General features: G+C 40.6%; 1 protein-coding gene across 5 annotated transcripts in view; it reads left to right on the top strand.

The window, feature by feature from the left end:
• The first annotated feature begins 6,878 nt into the window (after positions 1-6,878).
• The window catches only part of mcamb (melanoma cell adhesion molecule b), a 35,084-nt gene continuing 22,140 nt past the window's right edge, over positions 6,879-19,822 (top strand). For all 5 annotated transcript variants that reach the window (XM_035385419.1, XM_035385416.1, XM_035385415.1 and 2 more), the window contains exon 1: positions 6,879-7,025. In XM_035385419.1, the coding sequence (XP_035241310.1) occupies positions 6,962-7,025 (64 nt within the window). In that variant the 5' untranslated portion in view covers positions 6,879-6,961. The remainder of the gene's footprint in view (positions 7,026-19,822) is intronic.

The following is a 19,822-nucleotide window of genomic DNA, read 5'->3' as shown; positions in this document are numbered from 1 at the left end:
CCCAACACAGGAACCCCAAGCCTGAAGTTCTCATGATGATTAATTGCTTAATTATGGTACCATCAGGAATTGCTATGGAAACTGCTACACCCCAAAGTCTGGCCTTGTTGTCGGAGTATCCCCCCAACACAATCCATGTCATTGTGACGGAGTCTCACAGGAATGGGCATCCAACTGCCCCTTTCGGTTAGGGTCCCTCCTCCCTGCCACCCCCTCCCACACACATTCACACACAAACATCCCCCTCCCCAGTGCCTGTACACAATGTCCGCCACTCATTCACTCAGACACACAATGGGATCTTAGGCACTGGAAAGAATGAGTTATTTTCCCTCTTCCTTCCTTTGGTCTATCTTCCGGACTTGTGCTGGAGTTTCTCCCCACTGATAAATCAAGATAACACCAAGACCCCAATCATTATTCATGGGAATGCTAGGTTTACAAAAACACACCTATGGTAACCCCCAGTAATCATGCTAACTGTGGATTTCAATGAACACACTTATCATTTGCACAGAGGCCAAGATAAACCTCTGAGTTGTAAAATGTGGTAATAAATATGAGATTATCAAAAATATGCTTTGATAAATTAACTGTAGTGACCATATTTTATGGAGTTAGGCTGTTATACGTAAGTTTGTTTAATTCTTTCCCAACATTGTCTGTCTCTCTCTATCACATTTTTGATTTATTCAGGTCCTTGGGAATGGAGGGGGGGGGGGGGGGGGGGGGGGTGTGACCGAGTCCCTGATTCCCGGGCCATGTCCGAAACAGCTTACTTGTCTACTAATTGAGTATATAAGTTGAGTACACTTCATGCAAAAGTTGTTAAGTGGGTGAAATTGACTTGAAATGTAGTGTACTTAAAACCCCTGGATGATATACTTCTTTCTGGGGTTTTGCTGAGTGTATGCAGCAGCACACTTTTAAGGAAGTAAACCATACCATACCACCATTTTTAGGAAGAGGGCGAGAAAGGCTTACAATGCTTCTGCAGTACTGTTGGAAATTTTTTTCCTCATACTAAAAAAACATGCACTAAACTGTAAACAGTATGTTTAGTAGACAGTGCATGTTTTGAGGACACAGTAGTTAGGAGGCTGCTTAGTACATGGTCTCACTGCCCATGCTCATCCTGCCTCTGCCACCTAGGGTTGTTATGGCTCTTGGAGTAAAAATTTACTTCATTTGCATATGTTAATGTTTATTGTGGTAATATGATATACCAAATATTTCCACGACATAAGCTCTAACAAATGTTTTCACAGGTCAGTCCTGCTTGGCAACATTAGTCTTCTGAAACAATTCCCATAAACCATCTCAACCTCAACAACAACTCATGCACATCATAGACAAAACTTGCAGTGACCTGTGGAAGCTTGTACCTGCAAGTAGCTGCACACGTACTGTATATGCAATTAATTTTGAAATTGCAATCATCCTGACAAGTGTTCAAGCATAGTAATCCCAATGTAATATGCATGTAATATTAAACTGGAGTGGAGTTCTTCATAACTATGTAATTGAGAGTAATTTGTGAAACCTTCAGGAGCACTAGCTTAGAAGGTAGGGCATTGCATGTGTCATGTGTCACATTATCCCCTGCAGATAGAACAAATATGATTGTTGTTTTTAGTCAAACTGTTCCTTTAAGAAGAGACGTCTCCAAAAGATCAGAACTACTGGGCTGGAATTTGAATCCAGGACCTCCTTGCTGTGAGGCTACCCACTGCACCACTGTGTGACCCTTCTTCACCTGAATGAGGGAATGTGTGAAGCAAAAGAGAGCATTTTGAAGGCTATTGTGTTTTCAACCGGTGACTTCATCCCCTTAACCATAAAAGGACATGGCTGTACTCAATCAGTCATTTAGCCAGCCAAAGATAAAAGTCCCTGGCTTTAACCCCTTTGCAGATGCCAAATCTGGCCAATCCTCGCCCATTTAGGCGGTGTCCTATTTAAGACTTTACAACACTAATTATTTTATATTAATTATTTAGATATAAATGAAGTGTCACAAATGCAATTATCTTGGTGAAAATGCAAATATTTAATTTCTCTTTTAGTTTGAAATGAAATATTGAGAGATCACATATATAAAGCAGATAAAATTTTACATAGTGCATTGAAAAAAAAACTATTATAAGAGAATATTGTGAATTGAGAATATTTTGAATATGCTGATGGGGTGGGGTATTTTACATAAACCTCACTCAATGGACCTCAATCAATGGATTAGTGAACTACATAACGAATGTATTTATTTTCTACAATCTTTTTGACCTGCTGGTGCCAGAGGTTGCATGGGGGGGGGGGGGGGGGTGGGGGGGCAGGGACAGGAAGGGGAAGTGTGACAGGTGGGGTGTGACAAGCCATTAGTTCTTCTGTGAGCATATAGTATAAAGTATATGGCATTTTACACCTCTAATAACCTATAATATCATTTGGTTACCAAGTGTCCTTTTGGAGTCTCCAAATAGCTTTTTGGAAACCTGCCTAGACACAGCTCAGAATAAACAATGCTGAATGCTAATTTTTGATGGTATTGTCATCAAATTTGAACCAGGATTTATCCCGCATTGTGGCTGCATCTGCATTGTGTTTCTAAGCCCACAAGACACAGCCACAAGCATCTGTACCCACTAAAAAAAAAAAGAAAAAAAAAAGAAAAAAAAAAAAACATTACAAAACTAAACTAAAATTAAGAAAAAAACTTGCACTGTACTTCTGTTACTTTGTTTCAGTAATTTATAGTAATTCTGACTCTTGGAAAAACTAACTCCTAAGGGTTACCTTTCAGAAAAGACCAGTAGTCAAAATAATTCAAGAATAGTAACCATTTTATTTTGGGTATATCATTTTCAGTTGTGTGTTAAAAAAGGGGGTGATATATAAGGGGTTAAGCCTGACAAGGAAAAATACCAGTGGATTACACAATAGCAAGATGTATAACTTAGCAAAATAACAAGATTGCAAATGCACACAATCTCAAGAGCAATTATGGAGGCATTGGTGCAACAGCTGATCCAGAGAAATCTAGCTCAGAAAAACCTTAACAAAGAACAGCTGGATGAACAGAGACAACAAGTAGCTTCAGAAAGAGCTGAATCAGAGCACTAGGTGCAATTTAGTTAGGAAAATGGTGAGCAGTGTTGGGTTGAATGGCCTTTTCTTTATGTTATGTCAATTTCAAAATGTGACACACCCACAGGAGAGCTGTAGTTGAAGTCATGAGGATCAAGGCAGAATTGACCCCAAATACTACATTCTAAAACTTAGCAATGCTGATGACATCAAAGCTTATCTCCAGGTGTTTGAGTGGATGCCATTGAGGGAACAATGGCCACGTGAGAACTGGGAAGGTCTAGATTCCCTTCCTGTCAGGAAAAGCACAGTGGGTCTATCAGGACTTCAGAGCAAGGAAAAACCTATAATGTGCTGAAAACTGATATCCTTGCATTCTATGGACTGAATTTGTTTTTGCATGTATAGAAATTCAATGATTTGACTTTTGAGGCCTCTGTTTCCCCTAGAGCTCAAGTGTATGACCTCATAAGATTGGTAAGGGGTTGGCTGAGCCTAGTTTGCTTATGGTATTAGTAAGTGAAATGGTGGACTATTTTCTGTGTGCATTTCATTATACCATGAAAAAGATGGTCAGTCGCTGAGACCTCTATATGCTGAATCAGCTCAGGTGGATCTGGTGGAAAGTCACCACCACTCTGTTAAGAGAAAGAAAGCAAAGTGACTCTTCAAAGTCCTGTAAACTGATGAAATAACCTCAACAGAATGAGAATAATGGAGCTAGCACAACCTGAAAAAGTTTGTGAGGAGGAGACTAATGATGGGCTAAGATCAGTGGTGGAGCGAGGAACGGGTGAGGCTGGCTTGGAGTTTAACAGAAAGGAGGGAATCACTGCCTACTGTAACATCCACTGATGGTAAACAACCAAGGCCCAATGATCTCCTCACTTTATGTTGTGGCCTCACCTGCCATTGTGGTGAAGTAGCACATCCCTCATACTAACGGAGAAGGAATGTGTCATTTGAGTTATTTTATGAACTTTAATTATTGGTTTCTCATCTTGATGCAAGGAGTTTATGGCCATGATCTCAAGCTTAATTTTTGCTTGTAAATGGCCAGTTAGAGTTCCTGTCCTCCCTCCTATAATCCCTCCTCCCTCCCTTTCAACAAAATATTGCAACTGCTGTTGCTGTCAAAGCCCAAAGCAGTGGGCTGTAACACCCTTCATTTGGCCGCAAATGAAATATTAAGCAGTATTCAGTCACAGTTGTCAAAAAAAAAGATTTTTGTGAGAATGTTATGGGAATAAACTTTTCCTGTGTTATTTGTGTGGGGTCTCCACACCCATGGTATACTGGTATACTCTTAAGTAGCCCCTGGCTTATGATTGATGAAGGATGGGATGCCAGGGCAAACTACACTGTTTCTCTGCTATCATCTCACAGCATAGCCGCTGGTGTCAACACCTGCCTCATTATCATCACCACTGCCCTTATCTCTTCCCCCACACACACCCCCACGCACACACACCCAGCTCTACTCTCCTCCCCAGGGATGCTACGATCAACCTGCTACCGTGTGGCTTAAAAAATACACTATAGGCACACAGCTACCACTGAAAAATGTAACAACATGTCTTCATTTAGACTTTCTGTATTTATTTATGTTAATTTTTACATAACAGCTGTAACACTTCCCTACTTTGAAATTACATGACATGCTAATGGGTCACTCTTCTGCACACGTCGACTTTCTATCATACATACAGCTCATTTTCATAAGAGAACAGCTGAGTACCTCAATCACGTGGTGACAGTTGGGAATATAAAGATAAATATTTGCATTGACATTAAAATATTACATCTATGAGCCATTGATTGTGTGGCTTCAGAAGAGGATATGCATGCTGCTGAAGACATTAGAAACAAAGATAATCCTAAAAGGACTATCGTCATCTGGCAGGGCTATATCCATCTTGCTTACGTAATGTGTATGAGTGGGTGGAGTCTGAAACTAAAAGTGAGATCAGAGTTGTACTTGTCTAATGTGTCATTTGTTTGGATCAGCAGCTTAAAAAAAGATTTCAGTGGCCTACCCCTTGCTCTGCCTAAGGGATGTAAAAATGCATTTTATGTATGGGGTACCCTTACAATCTTTCATTAATCTGGCAGTTCACAGTTTATGGGGACCCCCACCAACTGTGAATTTAGCTGAAGATGATAGATAAAAGGATCCAACCACTCTTTAGCACAAATCACCCCGAAGAATCCCAATCAGGCTTTTTCAATCTGGAATCATTAAAATTAGAGGACTAAATGAAATTACCAGCTAATTTTAAAGCAGGTCAGTGCCTTGCGTGTGGTGACACGTGAAGGCATTAAATAGCATGTTTTCTCAGCTCATAGGATCAGCTGACTGCGTGAATGCCAGTCCTGAGGAAATAAGACATCCTTTCAACAATTTACCCTTTAGAACTGTGAAGATAAAACTTCTACAGATGGCCACACAAGGGAACTAATTTTGTAAATTGATGGTAGAATATATACATATATATATATATATATATATATATATATATATATATATATATATATATATGTTGTTATATATATGCAGTTAAGTGCCATTTTGACATTTTAACAGCCTTGTCATTGTGTACTCCTCGTCTCCCTCTTCCTCACACACCCTAAAGTGCAGGTCCATCATCAGTTCTGTGTAATTTCTGGGCAGCAAGGTGTTGCATGTTGTCTGTGCCAGGTGTACAAACACTACATGCAGGCTATGTGGCGAAAGCCACACCCTTTCACACTGAGGCTGTTTGCACTTGCGCAGTCTTCACGTGGCAAACGGGTACTGACTGACCACTCAGAAGCAGCTGGACTTGTTGACATTCTGCATATGTCAGAGCCTTCAGATATAAACATCCCAAACAGTGCTGTTTGCAGTGCTTTATGTGTGCAGTCTCCCAGTACAGAGTTCTGGTGTTTGTGCTCTGCTCTTATAATGGAAACATCGTACCAAGAGCCAGCCTTTCTGGGGATGACTTTATTGGTCTTCTTTGACTGAATGTTTGAACAATCGATACACCTAAACCATTCAGAGTTACAGCTCTAGCGACTCGCTAGGCTGGGTCACTACAGAGTAAAAAACAGTGCAGTTACTTATCGATTGATTGTTTCCACTCCAAAGGTGGGTCTCGAAGGTGGAGAAATTATAGAGGTTTGTATTTATAAAGAAATACTCTGAGAAGATGTGGATACTCATGTGGAGGCGATATCTCGCCAGTCCTGCAGCTCACATGTCATTGCCACAGTCCCTCTTATAACTCTTAGAGAAGGTGACGGTCGCATATTGAAACAATGGGAGTTCTGAACGGCTGGCTGGCTATACTGCTGTTGTGTATTAATACAGCACTGTAGCCATGCCAGAGGTAAGTATGGCCCTGGGAAACACAGGAGCCTCTCATCATATCATGCTCCAAACCAAAAATACTCTTGACCGCAGAGCAATAAAATTTACCATCATTGCCCTTGCAGGACTCTGGCCTTCGTGACATTATTCAGAACCTTGGAAAAGAGCGCATTTCAATAATTCATTAGGGATGTTTTGTGTAATATTTCACTTATATTGATGTAATATTCAGAAGCAGTTGACACATTATTCAAACAGTATATTAAAATTTGAAATGAACAAGGCGATATGACTAGTTACTCTTTATACACCATTTTGTAAGGGATGTGATAACTTATTAGCTGCAAAAAATGTGACTGGGAATGTACTGCCCTCCTACGAGAATTACCGTGGGCTGGTACACATATTCTATGAGAAAAATCCCCCGCCCCTCTCTATCTTGCTGTCCAGCTCGTTATTATCTCTTACAAGGAGTGAGGACCGACCTCTACATTCTCCCATTGCACGGGATAAGGCACGCGGATCATGGCTTTCCGAAAAAAGACTTTCATCTTCGCGGGACTTTACGCGTTCCTCGCGATGTGGCAAGGCAAGTAAAAACAATTTAATGATAACCAAGGAAAGACATCTATCGCACAATTTTTGTCGCGTTTGCCTGTAGTTTATTAGTTGCAAACTTTGTTGTGCATATCGCGAGAGCTGCAGTCATTTGATTATCGGCGCATAAATGATGGACTTGGAACAAATAAGGAACTACATTGAGAAATTAATATGTATTTTTAATCCTGCCTTATAGAAGCGGGTAAGCATCATTTAGCCTTTTATTTTATTTGGTTTTTATTGTGTGTTCTGCAAATGTGACCATTTTAAGCGCTAAATTACCTTTAGTAGCCAATGTAAAATGCATGTATGTAATATTTTAAAGCGTCGGTGAATTAGTGTTGCTTATAAACTTTTCTTTTTGAATATTAGAAATAAAAACAAAGTTGATGACATGACATCAGTGATAAATGGAAAAACTTAATAGCTTACTGCAGCACGCGCATTTCTAAATGAAGGCAGTGTAATAAATGTCCTGCATTGCTTTGGACTCTGCTAATTTATTATTGATTAGAACATGATACATGCACGCTGAGTATACCACCAGGATCAGTTTATTCAAATTTTTACTTTTTCTGACAGTGGCGGTTTTTCAGAATCAGGCTGGGCTGTTTGCTTTCGCTACCATAAATGAACATTTAATAATATAAATGTGTAAGTTCCTAAATTTACAGGTTTGCGCAGTTTGAAAGAAGTACAGAGATGGACACATGATTCAGCTGAGTGGTTAATCCTAAGGTATCTGCAGGGTGTGCATTTCCCATGGTACAGGTGGGAGAGTACAACGTGAAAATTGTAAGCAAAATACAGAGCTTCTTGTGGTCTTCTCTCTATTATTTTTCATGCAGTTTTTCACGGTTGCTCTCCGCTTTTTTAAACACTCAGTGGAGATTAAGAAGCATGGTTCTCTGTGCTGACTGTCTGAACTGAGCCTTATCCTCAGGAGACTGCACTCTTTTGCCTACTGTGCTCTTAGTAGCGCGCAGACCACGAGACCGTGGTTAAATATGATCTGTACCATCAATGCCTTGTACTTGCTTTCATAAATTCTCAGATGACTGTGAATTGTAAGTGTTTATGAGGACTTACACAGCAAAACAGTCTAAGTGTTTATCAGACAGTCTTATGCTACAATCTTGAACCATTTATTTTATTTAAATGCATTTTTATATTGTATTTCTAAGCACTTTCGTTTGATGTGATGGTCAGTCTAAACCCTAAGGAGATGTAATGATAATTAGGTTCAGATTTTCTGTGGCTGAATTAAGGCGGAGATGCAGTAGCTGTGCAGGGTGTGGCACTTTGTCGGGGCTGTTAGTGAACATGTTTGGATAGAGAGATCAGAGTTCCATCTCTTGGCCCGCTCGCACATTCTGTTTCAGGTCATCCGTGTTTGTCTTCCTCCCTCTGTATCCCTTGCTCCATCCCCTGCTCTTACCCTCCTTATCTCTGAGCTCATTCTTTGCTTTTGTCCCTGATCTCACATTTTCCTTCCCTCCCGGCTCTCCATTAGCTGCAGTCCTTCTTCTGCGTGCTTTGGCTTCACTGGGTCATCCCTGTTCTCACCTCACATCCCCTGCTTGCGTCAAGAGTGCTGATGGGAGAAACAAACTGACTGAAAGGGCTTCTGTGGGATGGATTTATTGCTTTGGCCACCAGATATGGAGGCAATAAGTTTCACCAAATTTGTACCTGAGCTGTCTAAATAGAAGACTGACTCTGCAAGCCAGTTTCTGCTATGAAATGTAAACGGGATTGCTGTTAAACACTATTGCACATCAGATCAATTATAGATCAGCTTTGGTTTAGGCCTCTGAGGTTTACCACACTGTTACTATCACACTGTAATGGATATACCCAACACACAGCCACAAGCACACATGTGAACCCTTTGTCTAAATAATCCCAGTCTCTTCTTGTTGGTTTTGAAGTTACAAAAATGAAAATGTTTCAAGATGAAAAATTATCACCTGAGCAAATTATTACCTGGAGTTTTAAGCTACCCAGACAAAAAAGTTTCAGTCCATTGTGTGCAAGTACAATCTGTGTGGGCATACATTTGTTTGAATGGGTACGTTTGTGTTCCTGTGTGAAGTGAATTTGATTCTGCGTTAATGTGTGTTGTGTGTGTAGATGGATATCACTAGTATGTACATCCCCATGATTCATCAAGCTTTCAGTCAGTGACATAATTGACAACCTCTGCTTCTACAATGTCATATAATATTTAAGTCTCTGACGTGATGTGCCAGTTATTAATTATCACTGTGCCTTTTAGATTACTCACTCTGCTTTTCTTTACTGGAATTCAGCGGATGCTCTTACCTAGAGCATGCAAACACAATCACAACGATCCCAGACAGTGGGCAGAAGTTCTCTAGAGGGGGAAAGTATAGTCCCAAGAGAAGAAGCAAATGCAAGAAGTGCACACCTAATTGAAAATTTCACAACTATGCTTCTGAACATTGAATTAAGCTATATGAAAAAGAACAAAATGGCCCTAACAAGTACTAAACTACTTCAAATGAACAACAGCAAAGAACCATTCTGAAAACAAAAAAGTTACACCTTCTCTGGTGGTCTGACTCAGTAAAAGTGCTAGAGAGGGTTGGGGTGGAGGAGCCAAGGTGCAGTCTGAAAAGGTGTGTGTCAGAAGATGGCTAATGACTCTGCTGTTTTTACTGCCATTGGAAGCTCCACCCACCACAGAGGGGCTAGAACAGACAGCAGACATGACCGGCAAGTGCAGACTTGGAGAGGGGGAAATGCCGGATGTCCCAAGGCTGTCAAACAGAAGGGTCTGGTTGGTGTGTACCGTCTGATGATCTTCGGAAGATATGAAGGGGCAGTCCCCTTGCTAGCCTGGTATGCTAGTATCAAGGTTATAAATTTGGTTCAAGTGGTTACAAATGGCCAGGGGAGGGCAGTGGGGGATGATGTGGGAGTGTCTTAGGAGGTCGAAGACCAGGCGAGCAACAGTGTTCTGGATGTGCTGCAGGGAGGCCAGCAGGCAGAGAGCGGCAGTCGTGACAGGGCAGAGGACCAGAGCCTAAACCAGAAGTTGGGTTGAGTCTGGGCTGAGGAAACAGCAGATTCTCCTAATGTTATAGAAAAATCTGCACACCTGTCTTACCACCATAATGTTTGGTGTGTTGTATCCCTTATAGCACCATTGCAGTACCAGTGGTGTCACCTAGGTTGAAAGAGAGGTCATGTAAGGGGGAAGACATGGCAGGGATGTAGGGCATCTCAGTTTTTGTCAGGCTGAGCTTTAGGTGGTGATTTTATTTTCAGCTCAAGATGCCATTTCGGCAGGCTGAGATGCGTGCAGAGACCTGTAGGAAACAAAAAGTGGAGTGCCATCAGAATAACACTGAGATGAGTACAGATGACGGGACCAAGGGGTTTGATGTAGAGGAAGCAGAGAAGAGAACCGAGGGGGAGACCTGGAGGACGACTGTAGAGATGCTGTGGGGTGTTGTATGGCTCACCCCCAGCAACTTGGAAGAACATCTAGCTAGGGAGGACATAGGAAAGGGCAGTGCCGCCGATATCCATTTCAGACAGGGAAGACTGGAGAATGTGGTGGTCAGTAGTGTCAAATGCCCTAATACAACATTAATGAAATGGACATTAATGTAACATTAACCGCACCAAAAATGAATTCCATTTGTAATTGTATAAGACCTCAGTACGCTTTAGCTGAAAATTGCAGCTGCATCTGCAAGGCTCGTACATTTGATAAAGTTCTTAGTTTTCTGTGATATGGGCTGGGTTTACATAGCTCATTTCCTTCCACAACAGACAAGATCTGTGTTTGTCACCTCATTCCAGATAATTCACACAGGGTCTAATCAGCTCCTACATTTACAGTAAATATAGGGATTATTATGGAATCTTAAATTATCTTTTTTTACTGATTATACTATTTAAAGATAATACAAAAGCTTTTTGGATCAAATTGTATAAAGCTGTATAATAGTCTGTCAACACTGAGAGCCAATAAGTTTTCATTTGTAAACAATTGTGGTTGCTCAGGGAAGCGATGGTTGCCTTTTTGACAAACACATTATCTGTAAGCAACAGAAAAATTGTGCCTGTAAAAATCTATATTTTCTCAGTTGACTGCCAAAATTATGCTAATTTGTGTCCTTTTTATATTAAATGTTAGAAATATATAATGCTCAACTTAGACAATGTTTTAAGTTACACAGAAAAATAATAAACTACACTCTAGAAAGCTTAACTTACTGAGGAGTGTACCTGTTTTCACACATGAAAACAGCCTATGGTTTATTTGATTTGTTTTGCTTTAATGTCACTGTTTGACTGTATTGTCTTTTTTATTTTGGTCTTGGGAACTTGTGTCTTGTGTTTTGTATTTGTATTTAGGTCCTCCTTGGAAAAGAGATGTCAGTCTCACTGGGGCCTGGATAAGTAAAACCAAAGGCAGCCTTGTAAATATTCTGCTGAATTAAGTTTAGGAGAATAGAGAAAAACAGAACTATATGCCTGATGGGTAATGGAGTTACTTATGACATCAGAAATGTTTCTGGATGAATAGAAATAACAAAAGGCTTGTATGTATTTTTGATGTTTTAAACTTTTAAACATTTATTTACGTAGCACTCCCCCACTGTGAATCCATGTGTAAGATGTAAATGTAAATGTTCTAATGTGCATTTACACATTAGGCACATATATAAAGTTAATTAGGGAGATAGGAATTTTCTGTCATATGTGAATTTCACTTCTCAGGAAGTTAGAAAAGTCCTGCTGTGATACACAGACCCTCAGATATGCCCGTGTTGGAGTGGGAGAGTCATGTAATAAGAATGTCTAGAGAATGTCGTTCCCCCGACACAGACCAATTACCAATTCAACTTGGCTTTAGAATCCTGCATTGAAGGCTCGCGTGGGCCTTGTCCCACTCCAGCCAGCCGAATCATCTTGCTGTGTGTGTATAGACAGCCTGAGAACAGCTTCTGACCTCTGAGAGTTACACAGAGGCATGCTGTTCCCATTCCTGAAGGCTGCTCTTGAATGATAGCGCAGCAACAAAGAGACCGCGCTTCTCTATCAGAGGGGAACACGTGAATGAGGGCAGTATATCTGCAAAGCTGTGCTTCACATGGGGGCTCTTAAATTCACTGTGCTGCCATTCGAGCCTGGATGCCACAGAGGGGTTTAGGAACTGTAAAGTAATGTACAAACCTTTTAATGGTGTTGCATAAGTCTGCCATTATGAGCCATTCCTGTTGGTGTCTCCTTAATGCCAGTTAAAGTTGGAGATGTGGGTTTTTTCATCCTGTTTACTTAGCACCCGGGTGTCTGTGTCAGTGTAGTACTGCATTCAAATGGCAGGGTCGTGACCTGTTCAAACAGGAAAATACCAAGATTTAATGCTCAGGGGGAAACCTTGCAATTAGTTTGAGTCTCAAACAATAGTGAACTGGATAGATTCTCTATTTTCTGAATGGGTGGTGTCAAGGTTTATATAATGTGTCCAGTTTGTTTATTCATTTTGGAAAAAAAGCTTGTAAGTGTTTCTATTTTTATTAGCACACCGCACAAACATGTCTCTTTCACATGGAATTTAATTATAAACTATTCTTCTTATGAAGATGTGATTGTGTTTTAAACATCTGTAGTTTGTCAGCATAGCCAGGTTTTTATTTTACACCCCTTTGGAAACGAGCTCTCAGTCCATTTAATTTGTTCATCCCTTATTTTGATCAACATGTCATCCTTTCGTGGTTCTGAGATTACATATAACACAAGGATATAACTGTAGATTTGAGATTGCTTTTCCCTTGGGCTGTAGAAGTAGTTGTGAATACTCACTGAGTTTTTGTCTTAACTTGGTTGTGGTAAGCCTTACCACAGTCTGGTTAAACCTGTGTGTGGCGACTGTAGAGTGAGGTGTCTTCGCCTTCATCTGTGAAATACACTAGCTACTGTACTGTTCCTACAGCTGTATGTCAAGACATCTTTTTCTTGTATTTTCATGTGCTGTGGGGTCATAGAGCTGTGGGAATGTAATCTCAATTGGCGTGCAAATATATTTGAATGAAAGAAAACTACTGATCTCTAATACTGACCTCCTGCACTGCTTTTTTCATCCCTTAGTGGCCAGAGCTGGTTATGTGGCCACCACATGGCCCCATTATCTTTACGGAAATCCCCCTCTTAAACCGTCCCCTGGCCCCCCACCCCTTGCATTTCTGGACACACATGCAGTGCATTGTGTTTGAGCTTTCAGTGCTGCAAACACAATCCTCATTGTGATACTCACACGGTAAAAAGATCAGTATTAATTAAACTCTTTATGTGAGTTTATTTGAATCCAAGCAGAATCAAATCTGCTTTATTAGAGTGAAATGTTCTCTATCAGAGTGAATTTAACACTGGACATTTGCTGTGAATTCAGGAATTTTTGAATAGATAAGAAATACTGTACTTGACAGGCTGACCAAAGCAAGGGTTGTAGGTCATCTTTGGACATGAAGCTTATGCGACTAACGTGACTCTTGACAAGACAGTTATTTGACCCCAATGACCACAGACTCTCTATGGAAGTATTCATCTCTATACAGACAACAGTACAAACTATTTCCACATTATGCTAAAGCTACAAAAGATTCCAAAAATCAGCAGTAGTTACCCATAGCATATTGTTTTCAGTAAATAGGATTGATAATTGATCATCAAAAAGCAATTAATAATTAAGTTGCATCCTGATTTCCTTTGTCAGTTCCATTATTTTCTCTCATCTCATTGTAACATTTACACAGTATCATCACATCGGAAACATCTGTGCATAAATATGATAAGTTGTCTGGGCAGCGTTGAGGTAAGACAGTTGGAACCTAGGTGAGGGTATGTTTGACTTCTCTGTGGTGCCGTTTGGCCTCTGAGTGAAACCAACAGACAGTGACCGGTGCTTGTCATCCAAGGAGACCCTGTTTAGAGGCCAGTGCTGTCTGCTTCATGTGTGGGAGTCATTCATAAGGGGCATTCAGATGAAAAATTCCACTCCAGGCCCCATTAACAAAGGATTTTTTTGTGAGGGAGATTTGCTAAATTGAGAAATTACATATTCATTAGAATCACATAAACAGTGTTTTGTTTCCTGCTTGCAAAATGAAAAGCATCTTTTTTTTGTAGTCCTTGTACACTGTGTGCATGCTGTGATTGTTGGAAGATGAACTGGCAGTAGGAGAGTAAACAAATGAATCACAACAAGATCTCTGGTCTTCTGTTTGTCAGTAGGGATTAGTCTTAGTGTTTGTCAGTGAGCACCTATCTTTAACAGCAGGCATTAATCTTGGCACAGTTACAGAGTGTTGGTCTTAGATTTGAAGGTTGAATTTGTATTGATCTGTACATGTGCAAGAGAAGATTGTGTTTATCCTTTATGTTTCTTTGGGAGAGAAGAGAAGGGAAGTTATCCAGGATTTACTTTGTCATTATAGAATTAAAAAATACATCCACCATGTCATTCATTTCATTGTTCCACTTGGTGCAGCCAAGATTTGGAATAATTCAGCATTTCAACAGACCATGCGAACATTGTGTGTTTGCTTAAATTTGTCTTTTATTAAAGTATAGCTTGGAGGCTAGCAACTGAGATTACTTTTTGAGATGATAAATAAAAATTCCTATTCACAGAGGCAGAGGAGGTCCTGGCAGGGAAAGAATCCTTTAAACAATGCTTTCCTTCCTGTGGACTGATACTCTGTGTGGTGCAGAAAGTAAAAAATGACATCAGATGTAGTGTATTGTTCATTAACAATATGTTTAAAAAAAAAAAAACTAATTTAACCAAATAGCATTTGGTTAATCACGTACAGTTTAGTACAGTGTCCTTGCAGCTGTAATCATGAACACAATAACAAAACTGCTTTCACAGTATTTCATTGACTCAGATTGTAGTGTGAAGGAAGTGTGTTGTGCCTGCATAGACTAACAGCAGGGAATATTCAGGCAGTATGTGTGTGTGTGTGTGTGTGTGTGTGTGTGTGTGTGATGATTCCTGTGACTTGGTAGTGCTGGAAACAGGAATTCTGTTACCTATTAGAATTCATACTACAGAGGAAAAACAATTATCTGTTTGAACATGTGCCCAGTCTTCTTCTCTGTAGTCCTCTCTGTGTGTGATTTTTCAATCAAGAATCTAACTCACCAGTTTTGATTTTTGTTCATTTTCTGAGTGGCACCAGACTGACAGTTTGCAGATGACTGTTCACATTTCTGAGGACCAGCTTGTGGGACTCATGGGTCTGTATTGGTGGAGAGAGTTGCCAGTGCCACAGGCTAGAGAAATGGTTCTAAACTACCACTGTTGTTGTTTGTTGCAGACAACTAAAGAGCAATAACTGAAAAAACCCCCCAGCTGCACACACCTGGAGCTTAACCCATTACAGACAGGGTCTTGAATAACTGAAACTTTATAGCAGAGTAACTTCCTGAAACTCAACCACTTCCCCAAACACGCTTTCATGCTTTCTGCTTGCTTTACCTTCCCATCCTAGCCCTCACGGTCACTGAAAATGCCCATGCCTCTCTCCAGACCTGGGTCGAATACAGATGCCAATCAAATACATTTCATTTACAATATATTTTTGTGTGAGTGTGTATTAAAGCTATTTGCAAATAAACCAGGGAAGACCAATTCCTTTTACATCATGTATTTGTAAATAGAACAAATACTTTAATTTAAAATAATTGAAGAAATTCAAATGATTCAAATACCATTATAAAGATATTAATACAAAATTATTAAAATATCTATTTGTTCTGTATACTTACTTCAAAGAGTTTTGGAATATTTTGAATGAAATGTAAAATACAATTCATGAGATATGACAGTGTTTCCAAACTCGCGGTTAGCTCCCCCCTTTCTATATGTATTGATCATGTGACTCCAATCCCACTCTTGAAAATCTGAAACTTTTTGGCCTCCACCCTCTGCCAGTGAAGAGAACAGCATGCCTGGTTACTGAGCACCCCTGATATTAACCAGGCACTTAGTGCAGCTACATAAAGGGCCTGCTTGAGTGGAGCAGTGTGGAATGTTTGGTGCAGTGTTATTGGAAAGCTGTATTTTGTGACGTGTATTTGCCTGTGCAAATCATGCAAATCATGATGGAGCAATAAGATGCTAAAAGCCTTGAAGAGACTAATAACTGTGCTGTGACCCTGTGGATATACCTAAGACAGCTTCCACGACTGTTCAGCGACCCTGTGGATATACCTAAGATGGTTAACGTTAATAAAAGAGCATAACATGTTTATTAATATAACAGATACACAAGGAATTCAGAAAAATACAACAGGTTAAGTTAGACATAAAACAAGTCATGTTTTTTGGGTCAAGGTTAATCAAGGGCAATGAGCAGCTGGTCATCACGTCACCTCTATCTCTGAATTCAGAAAGGTGATAGGTTTGAAAACGGTAAAGCCATTTCTCCCCACACAAAAACTTTCCTAATTCGGTGGGTATCCGCCCAATCTGGCAAAACTGGTTTGGGATTACAGTTAATTTCCAAATTCGATGCAATGGGGTGTAAACAGCAAAAAAAAACTGCAATTTGCCCCCGTGGCTGCTGCAACAAGCAACTTCCTTTCCATTCCCGTCCTCATGGTGATACTGAGAGCGAACTTATCTTCAGCACAGCCTTGTGTATTGTGGATTAATGGAGGAATACGATGACATCACAGAGCCGGAATGCTTCTTTCGATAAGGACCATCAAAGCTGAGCTCTTATCTCTCTCATATTGGAATCTGTTGTTGATGTTTTGATATGTGTGCTTTTTGCTGCCATTAGATGTGTCCTATTATAGCTGGCCATTTTTCCTTATTGTTTTTTTCTTTCTTCTGTCAGTATAAAAAGGTTTTAAATAATTCATTTGTGCACATTTAATCAGTTCAGAGAGCTGGCGGATGGTGGACAACGGGTGGAAATATGGAAATGCAATAGTCTCCTATAAGAGTCAGTCTGTGTATGAGGAATTGCTGGAGGTAGGCAAGGCTGGTGGTATAATGGGGGGTATAACACTACATATTCATAGTCCATTTTTGCACAATTTTATGTAAAACACTGCATATTCTTCTCTTTATAAAAAGTATTGGCTAGTTGAAAATGGTATTAATGCTTCTCTATTAGTTTCCCATGAACTCAAGTGAATGATGACATACAGTACTGTGAAAAAGTCTTAGGCACCCAAGATTTTTAAATATAATATATAGTATATATTTGGTCTTAGATGTTTATTTTTTGTTTTCTGCATTAGTGTGTCAGTAGAAAAGAGCAAATTTGAGATTTCCAAAAAAAATGAAATTTTACAGATACATTTTTGTATTTTGTTAAAGTAATATTTTAAGTAATAGACTACTAAAAACTTGATCAAGGGTCTCTGGGATTACCTGGAGTTCCAGAAGCAAGCGAAACAGCCAAAATCTGCAGAAGAACTGTGGCAAGCTCTCCAAAATGCTTGGAACAACCTACCAGCCAGGGTGGTCACACCAAACATTGATTTTATTTAAAATATAAATTTAGCACACATGACTGTACATGTGGAATGATACACTGTACAGTATGCCCTTTTAAGTTTGATCGTTCTATTATGTTATGTAACATGTAACTAACCTTCTGGAAGCTGACTAATAATTAGAAATTTTGTGAGTTAAAAGGAGCTCAATCAAAAAAGCACATTAAGCCAACTATCTCAGGTATAGCAGGCCAGCTTTGTGCATGGAACATCATGTTGGCAAAGGAAATGTTGGTCCTTTTCTATAAGGGAAAGGCGCAGAGATATTTAGGCAATAAATACGTAAGCAGTACACACTTCATTGCATGCTGCTCGTAGCCGAATGTTAAAAAGAAGGTGCCTCTGTTCTCAATTAAGCAGCAGGCACATGAACCCCTTCTGTAGATTAGAGCAGCGTGACGACCGCAGACAAATCAGATCAGTATTTATAGAGCAGCGGAGATAGTCAGCCGGCCTGGTGCCTGTGCCCCGGTGGCTTCACATCTATCAGGTGAACGGAAAGAGAGGGATTACTGTTTCAGAAGAGCGGCTGGGGAGGGTGAAGAGGAGTTGGGGGATTGTGGAAGATGAGGTGCTGAAGAGAAGAAGAAACAGGTGGGCAGAGATTGAAGAGGAGTTTGGGAGAGATTTAAGAGGAGGCGGGGGAGAGAGGAAGAGGAGGTGGGACTGGGTGGTTGTGCAGAACCAGGAATACCTTGCCCCGCAGGGAAGAGAGGAATTCCAGCCTGATGCCGACACAGGGTTACTGTGAGACACTGCCCCTGGCATTGGTCTGTCTTTTCAGTTGTCTTCTGTGGGTTTGCTATCTAAACAGAAGATTTTCGGGTAAATTTCCAAGCCCCCCACCGCAGGCTGGACAGCCAAGTATGTCAATCTTCCACCACAGACTGAAAACAAGCCTGTTTTCACTGTCTCTTGTCTCAATAAAACTCTGAAATCAGAGCCTTTATTACAGATTTACTGTCCCTATATACATATGCTACATACAACACTATGCTTTCAAATCCGTTTTATACTTAAAGCACAACATCTTCAATCACCCGCTTGTATGGTGCTTAATATTTATGTTGTAAATTTATGTACTGACTGCTACGCTGAGTTGTGATACTGATGTCTTGACATTTTCTCTGGCACCATCTAGAACTTTTTGTGCCCGTATTTTGTAAATCAGTCTGAATGAGAGCGTTTGCCACTAAATGCCTCAACATAAATGCAGTTTTTAGTATAAAATTGTAGTAAATTTCAGTTATTCGGTGCCTTCTTTCTTTTGCTGTCGCTGTAAATATTAAGTATTAAGAGAGAAGCCAACAGAAGCTTAAAAAGTTTAGTTTCTGTTTTGAATTGATCGTTCATCATATCATGAATCCTCACTGATATCACCAAATTTTACATTACATCCAAATTAATGTGGTTTCTAATAAAGTTGTTTCTTGAAAATAGACTGGGTTGCAGTACAAGTCTTGGAAAACCCAAAACAAATGTGTAAATTATGCCCTGAAGCTTGTTAACTGCAGAATTGGTGTAATAAATAGACACGAGCCCCAGATTTATGAGATGATCTCAGGAAGTCATGTACCCACAAAACTACAGCACAACGCATGATAGAGAGTGAGCATATTTGCTGTACACACATGTTCTTCTGTCCGCTGCATATCACCGTTAGTACATAATTCACTGCTCTCTCGACACTCCTGACTGGCTGAAAGATTGTCTGGCGGGGTATCATATTTTTTTGTTTGATTTATGTTGCACTCAACCTCTTAGCCTTTGCTCCCAGTTCAGAAACACACAGGCCCTTTCTCTGTCTCACACGGTCCGGATTTATGAGCTGGGAAAGACTCGTCAGCGTAGGAATCCCCCTGCCCCCCACAGCCCACGCTCTCGTGTTGACGGCACGGCCCATCCACCGGGACAGACGGCCACTCTCCCGCTGTCAGGCCGAATGGACGGCCGCCTCCGGCCCATGTGAATGCCTGATTGTGCGTGGGGGCGGTGGCAGCTCGCGCCCGTGTGCGGTGATTGGCTGGTGGAATGTGATTGTGTGCTGTGTGAAAGGGCTGGGGTGGAGGGCCCTGGCTGCCATGTAGGGCCCGGATGCCAGGCATTCCCCGGAGGGTTCTCCCCCGCTTTGGCTGTGGAGCCTGCCACTCCATGCAGGGACCCTGCTGCTAAACACCGCCTCGGTCTGAATCACAATTAACCTAAAGCCCCCCACCCATGGTAGTCTTTTTT

Source organism: Anguilla anguilla, chromosome 12, assembly GCF_013347855.1.
Source record: "Anguilla anguilla isolate fAngAng1 chromosome 12, fAngAng1.pri, whole genome shotgun sequence".
Lineage (NCBI taxonomy): Eukaryota > Metazoa > Chordata > Actinopteri > Anguilliformes > Anguillidae > Anguilla > Anguilla anguilla.
Note: the sequence above shows the minus strand (reverse complement) of the source record. Positions and strands in the feature narration are given on the sequence as shown.